Source organism: Myotis brandtii, unplaced genomic scaffold (genome assembly GCF_000412655.1).
Source record: "Myotis brandtii unplaced genomic scaffold, ASM41265v1 scaffold185, whole genome shotgun sequence".
Lineage (NCBI taxonomy): Eukaryota > Metazoa > Chordata > Mammalia > Chiroptera > Vespertilionidae > Myotis > Myotis brandtii.
In genome coordinates, this window is record NW_005356870.1 from 7054442 (window position 1) to 7073971 (window position 19530).

At 35.0% G+C, this 19530-nt stretch overlaps 1 protein-coding gene across 1 annotated transcript in view; it reads right to left on the reverse strand.

Moving 5' to 3' along the window:
- The window catches only part of SGCZ (sarcoglycan, zeta), a 141483-nt gene that overhangs the window by 60109 nt on the left and 61844 nt on the right, over window positions 1–19530 (reverse strand). Inside the window, exon 3 of the mRNA XM_014537932.1 lies at window positions 14377–14464. Coding sequence (XP_014393418.1) covers window positions 14377–14464 — 88 coding nt within the window. The remainder of the gene's footprint in view (window positions 1–14376; window positions 14465–19530) is intronic.

The window sequence follows — 19530 nt, forward strand, 5'->3', positions numbered from 1 at the left end:
GTTTCTAATTTCTTGGGATATATTCCTAGAAGTGGGATCACTGGGTGAAATAGGAGTTCCATTTTTAGTTTTTTTGAGGAAACTCCATACTGTTCTCCACAGTGGCTGCACCAGTCTGCATTCCCACCAGCAGTGCACAAGGGTTCCTTTTTCTCCACATCCTTGCCATCACTTGTCATTTGTTGATTTGTCAATGATAGCCATTCTCACAGGTGTGAGATGGTACCTCATTGTCATTTTGATTTGCATCTCTCAGAAGATCAGTGACTTTGAGCATGTTTTCATGTCTCTTGGCCTTTCTTATGTCCTCTTTCAAACAGTATCTATTTAGGTCCATTGCCCATTTTTTTTTAACATAGTATTTTGACATCTTTTTTAAAAAAAATATGTTTTATTGATTTTCTAGAGAGAGGAAGGGAGAGGGATAGAGAGCCAGAAACATCAATGAGAGAGAGAGAAACATCGATCAGCCGCCTCCCGCACGCCCCCCACTGGGGATGTGCCCGCAACCAAGGTACATGCCCTTGACCGGAATCGAACCTGGGACCCTTGAGTCTGCAGGCCGACGCTCCATCCAATGAGCCAAACCGGTTCTGGCTGCCCATTTTTTGATTGGGTTTTTATCTTTCTTTTGTTAAGGTGTGTGAGTTCCCTGTAAATGTTGGAGATTAAACCCTTATTGGTGTTAACACTGGCAAATATGTTCTCCCATGCAGTGGGCTTTCTTGTAGTTTTATTGATGGTTTCCTTTGCTGTACAGAAGCTTTTTATTATGATGTAGTCCCATTTGTTTATTTTCTCTTTAGTTTCCATTGCCCTAGGAGCTGTATTGGTGAAGATATTGCTTTGGCGTATGTCTGAGATTTTGCTGCCTATGGATTCCTCTAATATAGACCACCAACTTACACCATACACAAAAATAAACTGAAAATAGAAACCTTCTTTAGAGAGCAAACTCAAATAAGATGGTAATTTTGTTAATATTTACATATTGGCATTCAGTTTTGTTTATGGGAGTATTAACTTTTAGAAGAATTTTAACTTTCATACATGTAAATCAATTAATTTTTTTCTTCTGCAGCTTTTAATGCACAGTATACTCTGGAAGACCTTCTCCACACAAGATCAGATGGCTCTTCTAATATATATTTTTTTCATATTTGTTTCAAATTTTAAATAAAACCATTACAGTTCTCCAAGGTCAATTTTTTGTTTTATTGTATAAAGTTGTAGAGATTTAACTCCTGTCACTAAACTGTTGAACAATTAAGTCAACCTTCTGTGTTTAGTAATTCCCCTTCTTACATCCCCATTGACTTCACAGGATACTTTTAACCTATGTTGAGTTACTGTAGATACATGGTAACTTCCTTGGTTTTCTATCCTGGTCTAGTTATTGCTTTTCATCTTTTTAGACCCAAATTGTATTAGTTATTGTGCCTGTAATAGTTGACGTTACACATATTAAAATTCTCTTGGCTTTTTATTAAATTATATTGTTTGGAAATATTTTATCAAGTTGTAAAATACCCATTAGTATTTCCATTTGAATTGTTTTACATTTGTCAGTTAATTTTGTGGGAAACTGATAACTTTAATAAAGATGTATATCCTAGAGTTCACTTTTTCCATGTATATTTTCAATAAATAACAATGTAAAGTAGTACAATTAATATAAGGCATTATTCACTACTCATTTTTATGTTCATATAAAACATTCACATCTAGAATAATTTATTGTTATCAGAATTAATGAGCTGTTGGAATGTCAGAAAACTGAGAGAGAACAAATATAAAACCTTAATGTCCTGTCAGTGACTGGTTAAAGGGCCAGATGCTGTGGGTAATTTAATTGTGCTTATCGCCCAGCAGTAGTCTTGTGAATGTCATGACATGTGAAAGCACCTGCCCATGCCAATAAATCAAGCGATAGCACTCAATAACCTTTAGATGCTAGAATTAAATGTTACCTTGAGTGATCACCATCCAATAAAAATTATGGCACGTCTGAATAAATCTTTTCTGGTGGTTCTCTCATTAAGACATACTACTAATACTAGCAGCTAGCACACCTGTAGTGCTTAATATGTGCCAAGAATGTCACTTACATCAACTTATTTAATGATCAAAATAACAAGGCAAATATTATCATTATGCCCACCTAACAGTTAGGAATCTCAGACACAGAAAGGTGAACTTACTTGCCTAAATCACACAGTTGGTAAACGGATGCATGGGAATAAATCCCTGTAGCCTGTCTCCAGATTCCTTGCTCTTCACTCAGATGCTTTTCTGCTTCCTATGGCACTTTGAACTGATGCTGGACTCCCAGCAGCAGTTGAGTCCCTGAGATCCTACTAGTAGGACAAACTGAGGCCTCCATTGCAGGGCATTAAGGGTCACTTCCTTCCTCTCCACAGTCCTGTCTTCATACCTTCTTCATTCTCTTACCTGTGTACATCTCAAAAGCACCCTCCTATATACTTCCTGCACCCAGATGGTCATCTTCTCCAGGAATCCCAAAGGAAGATGTGTTAAATTCATCCTTTATCCTCTAGACATAACTTTACTTACACCCATTCATCAGTTTATTTCTAATTTGCATCACAAAGCACATCTTTGATACCAGGGTGTCACTCTGAGCTCAAACTTTTAAAGTGACTCTGCATAACAAATAATGTCCACAGTTTTTGGACTTATATGGAAAATGATACAACATGGACCATACTAGCTTTTCAAGTTGAAACCTGTACAAACTACCTGTTCTAACAAAGTAGATACTTTTTAAATTGAGTAAAGTAGATTGTTACTTTAATGCATTTAGAAATATATTTATAAGGGGATAGAAATACCAAGGACAAAAGAGAACTTTGGTGATAATGCCGTAAGTTGCAGAATTCTCCTTGTCAGCAGGTAAGATATCACTAGGGCATCTGATGGGTATAAACCAGGTGGCAGGTGCAGGGGAAAGAACTCCAGCTCTGAAGCTAGGGGGATGCAGAAGTAGGGAGCTGGAACATAATTTAAATTTTCTAAGCATGCCTTCCATGGCTTTGCACCAAAACACATGGTCACTATTTGGTATGTCACATAGCTTTGTGCTTTTTGACATATACCCCTAAGTGAAAGCTCAGTTATGCTAAATAATATTTCTTTATTTTCATTCCTCTAACTGTGTCTGCTACACAGAAAGAAAAAAATAATAAATTCAGATCTATTGATGTTCTGACATGAAAGAGCTTTTATTATCTTGCTATACAAATTATAAAATGACCCGGGGGAAAAGAGGCCCGATAAAGGATAGAGTGGAAGGAGGCCAAAAAACCCATTTAAGATCATAATCATTATTAAATCATTTCTAATATCACATGACGTTCTTGCTTTGAAACACTTATTAGACTCTCAAAACTGTTTATTCTTGTTACTTACACTGTGACCCTACTAACACTTTCCTTAACCCGTTAAATTTTCTACACACAAGAAAATTCTTGGTGTATTTTGAAAAGGCACGAAGGAGCTCATCACTTTCCATGCTCAGACAGTGGCCTCGTGCCTTCTGTCTGACAGGAAACCAGCCTCGCAGCACCTCTTCCGTTTAGATTCTGAACACACTTTTCTTTGAAACTATTTAATCCTAAGAACCATAAACTATTCAGTGGCGTCGGTTGAATTTTCAATAGTTTTACGTTGTTTGCATTCATCGCCTTTGTTATCAATGTGATATCAACAAATGAATCCCAGAGTTAATTTCTATTTTCACTGTTCAAAAGCAGGGGTGATCTGTTTAATGTTGCATTAAAAAAAGGGGCTCTTCTAAATGATCAGTTGCTTATGGGTGAGAAAACAGAAACAGGAGCTGTATTTTGAAGGGAAGCTGATTAGCTTCAATGAAATTCAAAAACAAACAAACAAACAAACAAACAAACAAACAAAAAGAAAGCCTCTGTGTGACCCTGTTAACTTCACAGGAAATAGGCAAATTTGGTCAGAGTGGCTGTTGCATTTTGGCCCCAGCAGCAGCAGCTTATGAGATTCAACCAGTCCAGCACTGGGTGTTCTCGGTATCTTTTATTCTAGTAATTGCAATGACTACAGTTTATGATTTCTCAGAGCTTTTAATGTAAAAATACATATAATTAATGTCTTAGTGTATGACGTTGAAGGCTTTATTTTCCAGATATAATATTGAAGGCTTTATTTCCCACAATTCTCCAGTACGGCTTTTTTTTGATACATTTAATGATTCACTTAAAAGTGAAAATTGAGTGAAAAATGAGGCCACAGGAGATGGAAAAAGGAGATCTAATCTTGAAGACTCAGGAAGAAAGACTATGGGGAAGCTTATTTTTTAGAGCCACAATACCCCCTAGTCTCCCAAAATAACTTGTATCGTGACTGTTCTGTAAGTTACTTTCAGTAATCTTTGTAGAATAATACAAAATGGCAAAAGCAATGCAAAATTAGAAATGAGAGATTTTTCCCCTAAATATTGTGACATGAGAAAAGATAGGTTTTAAATAGTAGGCATTAACATGCATTAATTTCTTGGAGGGGTTGGAGGAGGATGGACTATGAAAATTGCAGTGGTCTGATGTGTTTGTGAGCATTTAGAAAAGAAAGCAGCAGACACAGGACCTCAGCTGGAAGATTGAAAACTAGCCATGCCACAATTGGATCTATGTATGAGGGCAGTATAAGGTTTCATATTCTTGATTTTAGGCAAATATATGACAAAATATCTAAGTATAATATTGGGGGGAAAGGTTGCAAGTAAATTCAGAGCTGGTTAAACGCTTTAACCAAAGAATTCAGTTTAAGAGACTGATAGCAATTTTAAGGTAGTCTTAAGGAGATGTGGTACTACTCTTACGGAGTATATTATCAGGGGTCCAGCAAATACTTGGAAACAAGAATTGCTCTGGTTCATTTTTCCCTTTTCCTATACTCCATTTTCTATTCCCACTGTGCTTATTTTTCTGATGTATACATTATCTGACTTGGAACTTCTCCAAAACTACACATAAGAATAGACACATACTCCAAAGTGAAATTTGAGAAAAAAGCTAATGCACTTAATAGACCATCATAAGTAATGGTCCCCACAGTTTATCTCCCTGTATTCCATGGCCAGGCCATTAGTATTGCTCCTTAGTGGTCTGGGTTCCACTGCAACCTCATCCAAGGCCTTAAAACTGAGATAAATAATCTTCCGTGTACACATGGACCCCTAAGTCTTATTTAGCTTCCTACCACAGATGTTTTCAGATAATTAGTCCCATAACCTTACATTTGTGAACAGTATGCCCCATTAAGCAAATTTCCAAAGACACGTTTCTTATTGAGGCCAACAAAAATTTGCATGTTCAATAAGTCAATTATATATGAAACTCAAAGCACCTGCAATTATGAAGTCCCACAAATGGAGCCTCATTAAAAACAAAGTTTGGATCAGTGTATAAACTATAGACTCATTAATTTCAGATAAGTCATACAGTTATGGTGCCCACTAAACATCTAAAATATGAAGTAAATAACCACTCTTGTATTTTGCTTACTTTGTTTTACTCTTATCCTGTAGTAAGCTCTGTAATATATCATTTTTATTTCATTACAATCTTCTTACCATTAAAATTTAAACACAGCTATAGTTGTGGCACATTTTAAATTATTTAATGTAATCACATAATTAACAAAATAGTGATTCAGCTCTTTAGTGCTTTCCTTAGTATTATGTTATAAATATGTACCCAATTCTTGCATTACATTTATTGAAAAGAACAATATTACTTCCTTTTATCACCACATAAAGAGATGGACTGGCCTAGGTAATGCGAAGATGGTGAGTTTGGCCCCTTTATAATACGACCTAATAGAACCACCATTTTTCATTATATTCCACATGCTCATTCCTAAATACTCAAGCCTAGGTTTATTTCTTTGACAACTAAAGGCATTATTACCATATTTTGAAACATATATTTTGCTTGAAAAGGAGGATATTCCATGACGTTCCCTATCAGTCAAAGCATTAGGATCCCTGACAATTTTAGCAGATTAGCTACCCATGGTCTTGACAAGGAGAGGCCAACACCTTGCAGGGATGGTCTTTAGGACCATAAAACAGAGCACTGTGCAGTGGAACTGGCCTCTAAGAACTACAATGATGGATCCCAGACTAGGGCAGGTACTTGATAAGAGCAGGAGGACAGAAGCAGGCAAGGCTAGAAATGACTGAGCCAAACCATCTACTTCAGAATTCGGTCTAGGTCCTCCAGGAAGAAATCCTCAGCATTCCTTCGTCCTGCATGCCTAACTCTCCACATATTTGAGAATTTAATTAAATATTTGAGACAAAGCATTTGTTTTGTCTTTATTGAATAACAATCTGCAACTAACACCAAAAAGGCAATGTAATGACTCAGGATGTTAAGACAATGACATAAAAATCTCATGTGATATGATTTTTTAAAACATGCACATTATTGCATTTTCTTTAGATACTGTAATTTTCATTATACCTGAGGGTCCTAATGTCTAAAAATGCAATCTTTGTCCTAAAATCATAGGAATCTGCTTCAATGTACTACTTTCTCAAACTGATGAATTAGTAAACTAGTTAATAGTAGTTTAATTAATATGAATTGATTGATATTAACAATGAACCCTTAAAAATCAACGATGTATTTAATCATTTAACCGGTATGTGTAACATTAAACCTAAGTGTTTTTGTTGATCTATTCTCCATGATTTGCAGCCTATTTTACATAAAATATTCATTCTTATTAAGTTGTCCCAGACTACTACAGCATTCTCTAAGTTAAAAAAATGAGTCAATGAAAAAAACATAAATTTGGTACATAAGAATAATCTGTAACCTTCTACTTTTTTTATGTTCTACACCATCTGCAGTCAATTAAGCAATTCCCAGGTGTTCACAGTAGTAATTGCTTCAATGCAAGATTACATGTCACTTTAGGGGTCTTTAAATATTTATTATAAACTCCTCATCTACATTTTTCTCCATTTATTTCAGGACAAAACATGCTGATGTTTAGTATTTACAAAAATAAGCTGATGTGGCTTGTTGAATTAATTTGTGTATTAAATTTCATTATAAAATTTGATGAAAGTATAAAAACATAATGATGTTGATTTAGTTGTGTCTATTCACATTCTCATTCTAAATCTAAAATACTTCTAATTTGGGGCTAAGATTTCAAATACTCAAATAGGGTGTCATTTTGTCAGGACTACTATACAGTGGGGATTTAATGGATGAAATTATTCATCAACTAATTTCCTTCCCTAAAGGCAAAAAATAGTTTTTCACTTTTAGATGTGGAACAGGAGAGAAACATGGAGGCAGTGTAGCATAATATTCATTTCATAGATGAGCAAAGTAAAATCTAGAGACTTGGTCAAGTGTACAGAATTATTTACATGGAGATCTAACAAAAATTACAATTACTAACATACACATAATGCTTCAGGAAGTATTCCCCAAATTTCACATATATCTGTTTATTTAATCCTCACATCTACTTTATGATATGAATACTGGAGATGATGTCCAGTGTGACTTGCATAACGTCACAGAACTGGGAAGTGACAGATCTGGGATTTAGCTGTTCTAGGCCCAGTGCTATTAATTATTAAAATGTAATACCTTCCATAAGTTGTTGATTTTTTCATCCATCCTGTGAGAGATCAACCAAAGGACTTGTATACATGCGTATAAGCCTAACCAATGGACACAGACACCAAGGAAGGTGAGGGCATGAGTAGGGGGTGGGGGAGAATGGGGGGATAAGGACACATATGTAATACCTTCATCAATAAAGAAAAAAAATGTAATACCTTCCAAAAACTAGTTTCCCAGGAAATGATGATTTCTAGGTGAACATATTCCTTTATATTGTTTTGATACATAAACCATATTAGACAAGTCCTCATACTATTTTTTCCCTATACTATTATTATTATTTAAAACTTATATATGCCTGTATTTTAAAAAGATTTTTCATTGAACTTATGCTCTGATTTTTTGGTTTTCTAGAATAATTCTTAATAATTAGTCCTAATCAAAGTGCCTCTTTAGCACATGTTTTGTATCTAATCTTGTAAAATCTTAGGACATAGAATTAACTTACATTTGTGGAACATTGAAAAATGCTCAGTGGTTTAAACAATCCAATAAGCATCAATGTATATTAAATTCTTAATTATAACATAGTCACTATTAAAATTTTGTGACTAATGATGTGATTAATCCTTAAATCTATGTGATTTTATGCACTTCTTGCTTTACAGAGGTTTTATTTTGTCATGATAGTTGGCTGGTAATTTTTTTTTAAAAGCTCCTAAGCAAATTATCTTGGAGCATATTGAACAGAATAAAATGCTGATGTCTCCATCAACCCTGCTGTCTCTTTAAAGTTGTGCTGGCTTTGCTTTCCTTCTATGGGGACAACTGTGGTGTGTGTGTGTGTGTGTGTGTGTGTGTGTGTGTGTGTGCGCGTGTGTGTGCGTGTGTGTGTGAGTGCATGTGTGTGTGTGTGTGTGTGTGTGTGTGTGTGTGTGTGTGAGTGTATCTGTCTATCTTGGCTTTTGGGGGCTGTAGTGAGGTGGGCAGAGAGCCATTGACAATTAAAAGACATAGGGTCTCCAGTTTTTACTCAAGTGCATGATTTTATCATCAGGTTACTTGATTTCTAAAATGAAAAGATCCAGCTACAGTCACAGTCACTAAGATTTTTGGGCTCTTTCCTCATCTGATCAATGACAAGTCCAGATGAAGGTATATATCACTTAAACAATGGTCACACACATCATCTCTTGCAAGTAGGTCTAGATCTTTATGCTTGAATTAAGTTGAACCAGCAAACATATTATATTTTTGCCACCCACAATTATTTTTATCTAACTGCAATTTGTTGCCTTGTTCTCTGCATTCTTTGAAGCACTATGACAAAATGTTAGCAGGCCCAATGCTTCTTTGATGTAGAGTTGCTAAAAGCAGTATACACTGTATCACCCAGTTTTCTTTTTATTAATCAACTAGAGGCCCAGTGCATGAATTTGTGCACCAGTGGGGTCCCTCAGCCTGGCCTACAGGATTGGTCCGAAACTGGCTCTCCAACATCCCCCAAGGGGTCCCAAATTGCGAGAGGGCACAGGCCAGGCTGAGGGACCCCACTGGTGCACAATTGGGGCTGGGGAGGGATGCGGGAGGTTGGCCAGCCAGGCAGGGACTGCGGGAGGGCTCCAGGGCATGTCTGGCCCATCTTGCTCAGTCTTGATTTGCCACACCCCAGCAACAAGCTAACCTACTGGTTGGAGTGTCTGTCCCCTGGTGGTCAGTGCATGTCATAGCGAGCGGTTGAGCGGCCTTAGCGTATCATTAGCATATTACACTTTGATTGGTTGAATGGCCAACTGGTCAACTGGACACTTAGCATATTAGGTTTTTATTATATAGGATGTATACATTTTATTCAGTGTAATTTTGGTTTCCCATAAGAAGCTCATATGTTTTTTTTCCCCTTAAATGTAGTGGTAACACATCATTTGTTACAATTCCCTTGTAACTCTACTACCAGGAAGGTCAATGTAGTTTAATTAATTACTCTATAGGGATACAAATAGCTTATATATAAGTAAACTGTACAAATTTTAATGTATTTTTATGTATTTATACATTTTTATCTCCTTATAAACTTACTTATTTTCTAAATGTTTGTTTCATCCTATGAACTGTATTATTTGTGTGTATTGACTCAAAGTGAGAAGTAAACAAATCAAAGAAAAATATTTTCCTTACACAACTCTAGAAGTGTAATTTTTTTCTTATCAAGCACATCTTCTCCAATCATAAATAAAACACATTTGATGTTTAAGTGTGAAGTGGATTGACAGACCCTGGAAACGGCAAAGGGCCAGTGCAGCCACGTCTGTGCTGGCCCATCTGCTGCTCATTCATCGTCCCAACTCCCTGAGTCCCTCCCTCAGAAATCCCCAGGGCAATGAAGACAAGCAAGCTCCTCAGACTCCGAAGAAACCTGAGACCGTTTTCCTGCAGAGCCCTCTGCACTTGTTTGCAGTATTGTGTGGTGATTAAGCCTGACAATGTGAAATATTTAAAGAAAACTGGTACTGAATGTAAATGTCAATGTGTTTAATTTCTTGCCCATGGCATTTTTACTTACTGCTATATAGTTAGATGTATTTAAGAATCACTTTGAAGAAGTTTAAAGCCTTGAAGAAATAGTGAATAAAGATAGACAAAAAACAAACAAACAAAATTGAAAAAAACAAACAAAAAACCCTGGCCAGTGTTGCTCAGTAGGTTGGAGCATTGTCTCCAAAGGTTGCCTGTTGGGTGCATATGGAAGGCAACCAAGCCATGTTATTCTCTCACGTTGATGATACTCTCCCCCTCTGTCTCTTTTTCTCCCCCCCTTTCCCTCTCTTGCTCCCCCTCTTTCTCTAAAATCAATAAAAACATACACTCTGGTGATGATTAAAAAATTTAAAGAAAGAAAAATGAGGAATTGTAGATTGTAATTGAGGTTTTTATATAATTTGATATGCCCTGATTCTTGAAAAATGAAAACGACAATATCAATGATGAGTAAATGATTCTGACAATAACAGCTAGCAATTCTAGGAGTTAATTAATTTTCCCAAATTCATTGAGCATTAAATAAGAAGAATTATGATGAAATACAAGTTCCCATTTGAAGCATAAGATTGTGACTTAAGCACAGTTTAAAAGAAAAATTTCAGAACAATTACATTCTAATTATTTAATACCCAATTAGTCTTAATGTTTTACTGGGATAATGATATAGATGTGGCAGCATGGAGTTTATTATTTTTACAACACAGGATCGCATAGCAATCATTCTGGGTTTTTAAATCAACATTGTTTGTGACTGAAATTTAAAGTAAGGATGCTACTAAACAAAAATAATTAAAACCAAAACTATCTTTTCTCATTAATATTATTCCATGTTCAATTTTCAGTTTATTCTCCTTTTATTTTTATTTTCCTGCTATTGACTGATAACAAGACATACGAAAGTAAAAAAAGAAAAAATCTTATTACTTTTTAGCTATTGCTTTATCAAAATTAAATAATACTTTATAATGCAATGTAAGAATAAGCAACATATAATTTAATACCTTATTCAAGTTGGCGAAGAAATATTGAAGAGCAATTAATTTGGTGAAATTAACATTTATATTTTTAAACTACTTACAATAGTTTGTCTTTTCTATTATAGATCAATGTAATGTTATTGGGAAATAAAATATAATTATCTCCATGATATTATTGGAAAGGTAATTATATTTTTAGCAAATCCAATTACTACAGAATTAATGACCAGTTTTATGAACAAAGTCTATATCAAAACTACATAATATTACACATGCACTGCCCTAAAAATGATTTTTTATTCTGTTCATCACATTATAGCAGTTTCCTAAGAAAATGTGATATGTTTCACAAAAATGCATACTTCACATTTTATCCATGTTATTTGATGAGAATGTCCTGAAAAATAGAAACTATTATGCTATCAACATATGTTATATGAACATATAACATCTAAAATCACACACCCTTTATGTCACATATAAAAAAGGACCGCCTTGCTAATATAGACATTTATAATTGAAAAGTAGAAATTTTGACCTGGTTAATGACTCTGGCACATGTTTAAAAGTTCTTGCTTTTTCTTGAAGGAATCTGACCTCTTAGGATCTTGTATGTTCTTTAATCACTTCTTAAAAACAACCTTAGTCCTTTCAGCTTTATTCTAAGAAAAATAAATTCTGTAAAGAAATCTTGAATTCACTCATCTCCTCCTATTAAAAACTGGAATCTTACACGTCATGGGGGTAGGGGTAGTATTCTATTATTAACATAAATTTAACACAAAATCTATCCTATATAATAAAACCCTAATATGCAAATTGACTTAACGGCAGAATGACCAGTGGAACTACCGGTCGCTATGACATGCACTGACCATCTGGTCAGTTCTGGCGAGTGCAGCGGCGGGGGCCTCTCCTGCCTCTGTCGCAGGTGAGCGGTAAGGAGTGAGGGGTCTCCAACTGTGAGAGCCCTGGACTGTGAGAGGGCACAGGCCGGGCTGAGGGACCCTACCCCCCTGAGTGCATGAATTTCATGCATCGGGCCTCTAGTATTTTTATAAGCACACAAAATATTTTTCAATTGATTTTTTTTAAACCCCAAATCTAAAAATGTCGATTTATTTAATTTTGAATATGTCTGAGCTGTCATAAGTATAAAATGTTTTCTTTTCATGTATTAAATTAGAAATGATCTGGTTTCATAGTCTCAGAAAGAGTCTGGATTAGAATGAACACAGCAGGTCTGTTCAGGTCTTCCTTTCATTACACATATCCCTTGCAAATGTAATCAGCAGGAAGGTAGGCTTGTATGAAAAAATTAGAAGGGCAGGATACAAGACAAATGGATATTTGCTTTGCTGACCAATCATATATAGAATTTTGTATTAAACAGTTTTTAGTTTAAACCTCAATGGATTGAGTATATTTCCATCCACAGATACAAGCTGCTACATCATTAACTTATTGATTTGCTTCATTTAAAACGAAGCATACCCTTTCTCCCTCCACCCACCTGTTCTCTCTGTCTTTTCATTCTTCTCTTTTCTTCTCAACTGACAAAACTGATACTGTATTAAAATCAGTTGGAGACAATGGTTAAAAATACAATCATTATACTATCTTTCTTTATATTTCCAGCAGGAAAGCATACAGCAAAATGCAAATGGCACTTGATTACTCCATATAATCAAACAGCTGTTCAGCTCTACTAACAATAGTTACTGGTATATAGCTATTGTATTACAGTGGACACTTGTATATGTATTTTTGTGTTTAATATACATTTAGGTATTTCCACTAAGGACCTTTTCTTTTTTAAATCAAGACCAGGATATAAAAAAAAGTTTCATCTATCTAAAGTGTTCTCAACATTAAGAAAATTATGATATGAAAAATCTGCCAGCTTACGCCTGTTTCTGCAGTTCCAACATTGTAACAATAATGAGTTGGCAGGTCATTTACACTAGTGCCTGGTGCTTCTGGACTAGTTCTGTATCCATAGACATATTTCTTTTCTCTAATTTTGAACACATTTACATATGACCCCACTTCCTAATTGATATATTTCTATGGATCACAAAATACTAACCAGTTATAGTAATTAATAGATACATACTGACCAACTCTTACACTTTAAAGATATGTAAAATAAAATTTAATTATTATAAATAAAATGAAATTATATATTTTAGAAATATATGTTAAGATATAAGTTCCACTTTTGGTTTCATAAAATGAATAGCGTACCAAGAAGTATTTCAATACCTATAAAGGAACTGGAAGGAATAAAACTCATGTCTATAAATCTCACATTTTAAATGATATAATTTGGTGTAGTTTAATTAGAAATATTAGAAACATACATGTGCATTAAAATGATGCTGTACTTATCATCATAAAGAATAACTCAGTCCTCAAAATTGTAAGTTATCGTTTGTAATATACTTTCATACATACACACATAACACACAGAAAAAAATCAATAAGTGGTAGGCAATTTTCCCACAGAAAATTGTTATATTCTAAAAAAATATTTTAACAATTACACATAAATTAAATCTTTGTATTATCTTACATAACTATGACTAACTTTTAATTTGCCTTTCTTCTTACACAAATTGACTCAAATAATAATGCCATGTATTATGAACCTCTAAATTAAAATTTTGACAATATGATAAAATAGGTATTTATTACTTCTAAAGCCTATTAGTCTTAAAGTTTAGATGATTCAATATCAAATTTATAAGTAATTCATAAATGTTAGATTTATTATATTCAACTATTATGTCACTTTTAATTTATATAAGTTGATAATAATATTTATTGGTAAATTATTTGCCTAAAATAAAGGATACATAGACCACATAATGTTATATCTTACATGTTTGTTCAAGCCTATTTACTATAATTGAACACATACTAGGGAGATATTTGGTAAGAAAATTGTGCAGTTTATAATTCAAGAGTAATAACAGCAAAATATATATAATTCAGCCCCATAATAACACATTGACAAGAGGAATAACTACCGAACAGAGGAAACCATAGCTAGCCTCATGACAAACAAATCATGTGCAAGATTATTGGGCTGTATTGGGATGTCTAGTTATATATTAGAGAAATAATATACTTTTGCTTTTCCCAATTTCAACAACCACAAGAGTTTTAAATGGAGTAAGATGGTAGAAGCAATTTTACCCCCAGAGACTCACCTACTGTCAGCTGTCCAGTTAACTGCCCCATGTGATTTCTTGCATTCACTGTTACATTCCTGTCAGACTGTAAGACCAGTGGACTATCCTGGGAAACATGTATAAAATAAAGAAATCAAATAAAAAATAGATATATAGTCATAACTTAATATATAAAATTATACTCTGTTTGGGCATTATCAAAATTCTATTTTGTTGTTTTATATTGGGCAGTTATTTTAACATCCCAAACATTGGTTGAACAATATAAAAATAAGGGTGCTTCTTAACTACTGTACAGAATAGGAATGTTTCTACATTGGTAAATGGGCATTAGCTATCGAGTGCAAGCATTTCCAACTTTTCTGGTTATTGTATGCATCCTAGGCATTCTAGGCTCTCTCCTTCTCCCCTCCCAGGGGCCTGCTTTTGGAGATATTCTAGACCTTATCCAACTGAGAAAGTATCTTTTTAAGCTGAATTTGCAATTTACAGATCTCAGCTTAAATGTTTCCTCTAAATTGCTTCCCCTGAAAACTGTAACTATAGATTCATTCAATTCCCAAATTCCCAGTCTTCACTAATTTTGTTCAAAGTACTTATCATAAGATGAATTTATTTTGCTCATTTATGTGTTTACTTGTTTTTTTATTTGTTTCTGTCACAAGAGAAACCATCCCTGGCACAGGGACCATGGCTATCATGTGTACACACCTATAGCCCCACTACTTAACATACTGCTGAAGGAAAGCATTTACTAAGTGCTTACTGAATGGATAAATACATCTTCATAAAAAATATTTAACCATTTACCCCATGTAGAAATTATTTGTAAATCACAGAATGATTTAAGTAAGGAGGTATATAGAACATAAGGTGTTTGCCAGTAAATTCTTTTAGTATACGTAACCTTGGTTGATGTTTCCTTCTATCGCTGGCCTAGTACTTAAAAGTAAAATAATTTATGGAAGGACATTATCATTGCCTAAGAAACTAGTATATGAGGCTTTTGCCACCACCTGTCTCAGACAATTAACTTACAACTGACCACATTATCATTTTTATGATCTAAAACGTAAGCAGGGTGATTATTTACAAACTGTCCATTCATTCATTCAACAAATATTTGCTGTCTCACTCTGTGTGACAAGGAAAATATCTCCCAACAGTATCTTCACAATCAAGATGGTGTGTCACTTTCATGCCAATGTAAATATACACATACTTTCATATGCAAGCCATATAAAAACTCTTTCTAGATTAGGATTTGGAATCTGTGATTTGGATAGACATAGAAAGACTATAGGCATTTTCTAAAGCTATTTTGTGCCCCTTTGGCGAGATACAAAGCACTGAGCAAACACAAGCACACACACAAACTTTCTCTTAAAAGTGTGCTTTGCTAATATATCTAAACTAAGACTTGATTTTTTAAAATAATTTCCACATTTTGAAGATGATATGTATTTTGTAAAGTGGGGCGTAGTTGTACAAAAACCATTATAATAAAATTTCATTCCCTTCCTGTCTCTCATCACAACTTATTTCTTTTTGCAATTAAAAAAATTTGGTCTTGCTCTAGCCGGTTTGGCCTGTGGACCAAAGGGCCCAGGGTTCCATTCCAGTCAAGGGAATGTGCCTTGGTTGCAGGATCCTCCCCGCCCCCGGCCCTCATCAGGTGTGTGCAGGAGGTAACCAATCAATGTGTTTCTCTCACATCGATATTTCTCTCTGTCTTTCCCTCTCTTCCACTCTCTCTAAAAATCAATGGAAAATATCCTCAGGTGAGGATTAAAAAAAAATCTGATCTTTTTCCATAGATATTTCTATGCTTCGGGTATTTATCTTTGAAGATATCGGAAGTATTTTAAATAATTACATCATTTGTTTCAAGAAATAGGTTCAAATTATTTTTACAATATAGATTGAGACTGGACTTTTTTGCAAAGAATTATACCCAGTAAGGATAATGCACAAAGCAAAAGCTCATAAAAGCACAAAAAGTATTTTATTTTATGTTGGCAAAATAAATACATGTTACCTATCTATCTTAAAAGGGAGTGTTTAATTAAATAACATTAATTTGAATGTTAGAACAGCAGAAGCCTATAAAGAAACTTGCTGTTCAAAACATACAAAATTTTGGTAGAATTTTCACTCACATTTTTCAATATTTTATGATATAACATGCATGCCTGTAGTTTAGATATTTTAAAATCAATGACACTATATGCTTTCATTTGCATTATTAAACCTAAATTTCTGTGAACTGTAGCATTTTTAAAAAAGTCTGACCATTTTTAAATATAATTTAAGGACTATGATTAAAATAGCAATCTTTTTACTGATTAAAAATATAAACACACAGCTATCAGAGGTAATGAACAATCCTCTACACTATATTCATGTGGATATCAATATCTATGTTACATCAGTATGGTAAAACGTGATAAGGTGAACTGAATCAAAACCAAGTAACTATTTTTGGTAAATGAAATGTAATGCATGTAAGGACACCATTTTCATTGACAAATCACACCATATTTCTGCATTATAGATAAAGCACAGGAACATTTTGAGGGGTTAAAACCAAGGCCTATTTATCTTAGGTCCAACACATAACATTTTTACACAATATCCCCTCAGTACCAATTTAAAAATATGTATGTGATAAAAATATCTATGGTAAAAATGATACCAACTCTTTCAATCATCTAAAGAGGATACAATCCTAAACTATCTATAAATCTGATAACAAAGCCATTTTAAGTGAAAATCAGTACCAAGAAATGACCTCTTTCCAAAAAAGATTGACATTTAAGAAAGTTTGATATCGTCTTTGCATTCATTTCTCCAAAGTTCTCTACATAAGAAAATCACTTCCACCAATAGATCATAGCTTTCCACTCTCTTCTTTCTATTCTCTCTTCATGTTCCTTTATATTGCCTGTCTGTGTTCCAAAACTTGGAAAGCCAGTCTAGTTTCAGATAGTAAAATAGAGATAACAGTACTCCCTTCTAGCTTATTTTTGCTGGGAACATAATGGGGAGAAAATTATTTGGTGGTATTATCTCATGGAGTAGGAATAAACATAGTCAGGATGAACAGGTGGCATCTTAGTCTGCACAATGCACTAGTATAAATATCTTTATTTTCTTTGGAGGAAGAAAAACTTCATACTTAGATTCAAGTATCTTTCCACTAAAACTAGGATATCCTCTATTTGCAGGTATTTTAGTTCTCGGGAGCTGACCTGCATCTTGGCTGTAACTACAGGAAATATACTTATGCTCTTTATGCTTCTTACGCTACTCTTGAGACAAAGCCAGTAGAAGATACAGGGAGAAAGGCAATGGCACCACTAAATGGGCCTGAGAACCCTGCTTACATTTCCTTCATGCACACATTATTTAGCTGAGGATCTGGCTGTAAGCTTGCTAATGGTTATCCTATATAATAAAAGCCTAATCCTATATAATAAAAGCCTAATATGCTAAGTGTCCAGTTGTCCAGTCATATGTTCTACCAATCAAAGCATAATATGCTAATGACCAGATGACTGGACAATCACTTAGCATATGACGTGCACTGACCACCAGAGGACAGACACTTCAACTGGTAGGTTAACTTCCTCTGGGGTCTGGCAGATCAGGACTGAGTGAGTCAGGCCAGACATGCCCAGGAGCCCTCCTGCAGTCCCTCCCCAGCTGGCCAACCCTCCTGCGTCCCTGCCCGGCCCCGATTGTGCACCGGTGGGGTCCCTCAGCCTGGCCTGTGCCCTCTTGAAATTCGGGACTCCTTGGGGGATGTCAGATAGCCAGTTTTGGCCTGATTACATAGGCCAGGCCGAGGGACCCCATTGGTGCAAGAATTCGTGCACCGGGCTTCTAGTAGAAAAATAATGCAAAATGTTCTTCTCATTGCAATGCCTTTGTGATAGGCTGTACAACTGAGTAAGGAGGAAAAATGATTCTTTTCTTTGTATTTCTATTGAGCTCACCTTTGTTTATCATAAATATTTACTGAATACCTATGATGTGCCCAGCTCTTTGCTTGTCAGTGTGTGTAAAACAGTAACAGAAAGAGACACACTTTATTCTCTTACAGACTTCATAATCTACTAAGCCACACAGACAATAAAGCAGGTAAATAAAAAATGGAACAAAACAGAGAATGTTACACTCACAAGCTGCTGTGATAGGCATTTCTCTAAAAAAGTATGTTGTACTGATGAGAAGATGGTGTGTATATGTGTATAAGGTGTTGCATGTATATAAGGCACTTCAGATTCCTATATTCATTCTCTCAAGATTATCAAATTGTAGTAGAAACAGCAGCTAGGACTTGCTGGTACTTAATCAGTGCCAGATGCTGCTCTAAATACTTTACATCTATGAGCACAAAGTAAGATTGCCCATGAAAAAAATTAAGAAAATTAAGAAAGTGGTTGTAAGACAGGCAGTGGACCTTGACTGATTTCAAACAGTGAGTCTACCAAACGCTGACTGCTTGACTCAGCAATTCATAGAACTTCTCTGTACCATCCTTTCTTTTATCTGTAAACAGAGTAATGATACATGATTTGTGGGGTTTCTAAGGAATTAATGATATATACAAAATGCTCAGACGAGGGCCTCACCTTTGCTAGGGGCACTATTAGTGTTTGCTTTAATTATTTATTCCACACTGCATTCCAGTACTCTACTAATGGCAGTGCTAGCAACCATTCCTTGTGTTTCTCAGTGAAGACACTGCAGCAAAGAGTACAAGTCAGTTGCTCTAAATCACACAGCTAATAAATAACAGAGGATGTAGTCGTCAAACCCGGCAGTCCAGATCTAGAATCTTTCCTGTCAAGCACAGTAAGATACACTCTCTCTGGTCAGTGATTAATTTCAAGCCTTTCTAAAATGGCAAACCAAACTCTGAAAATAAATTCAAAATAATGGGACACATATAATTTAAACTTGCTTTAAACATTCCCACCTCTGAAATATCTGATACATATACTGCCTTAGAGGTAAGATCTGACCTCCACATTAGCATCATCCAAGTTTCAGGAGGTCTGGTTCACTGTGTTTGCCCAGGTTGGAGAGGAAGGGGGATACTCCTGACAATGCCCTCCGCACACACATTTTAGAATACATCACCTATGAGAGCCTCCCTAAATAATG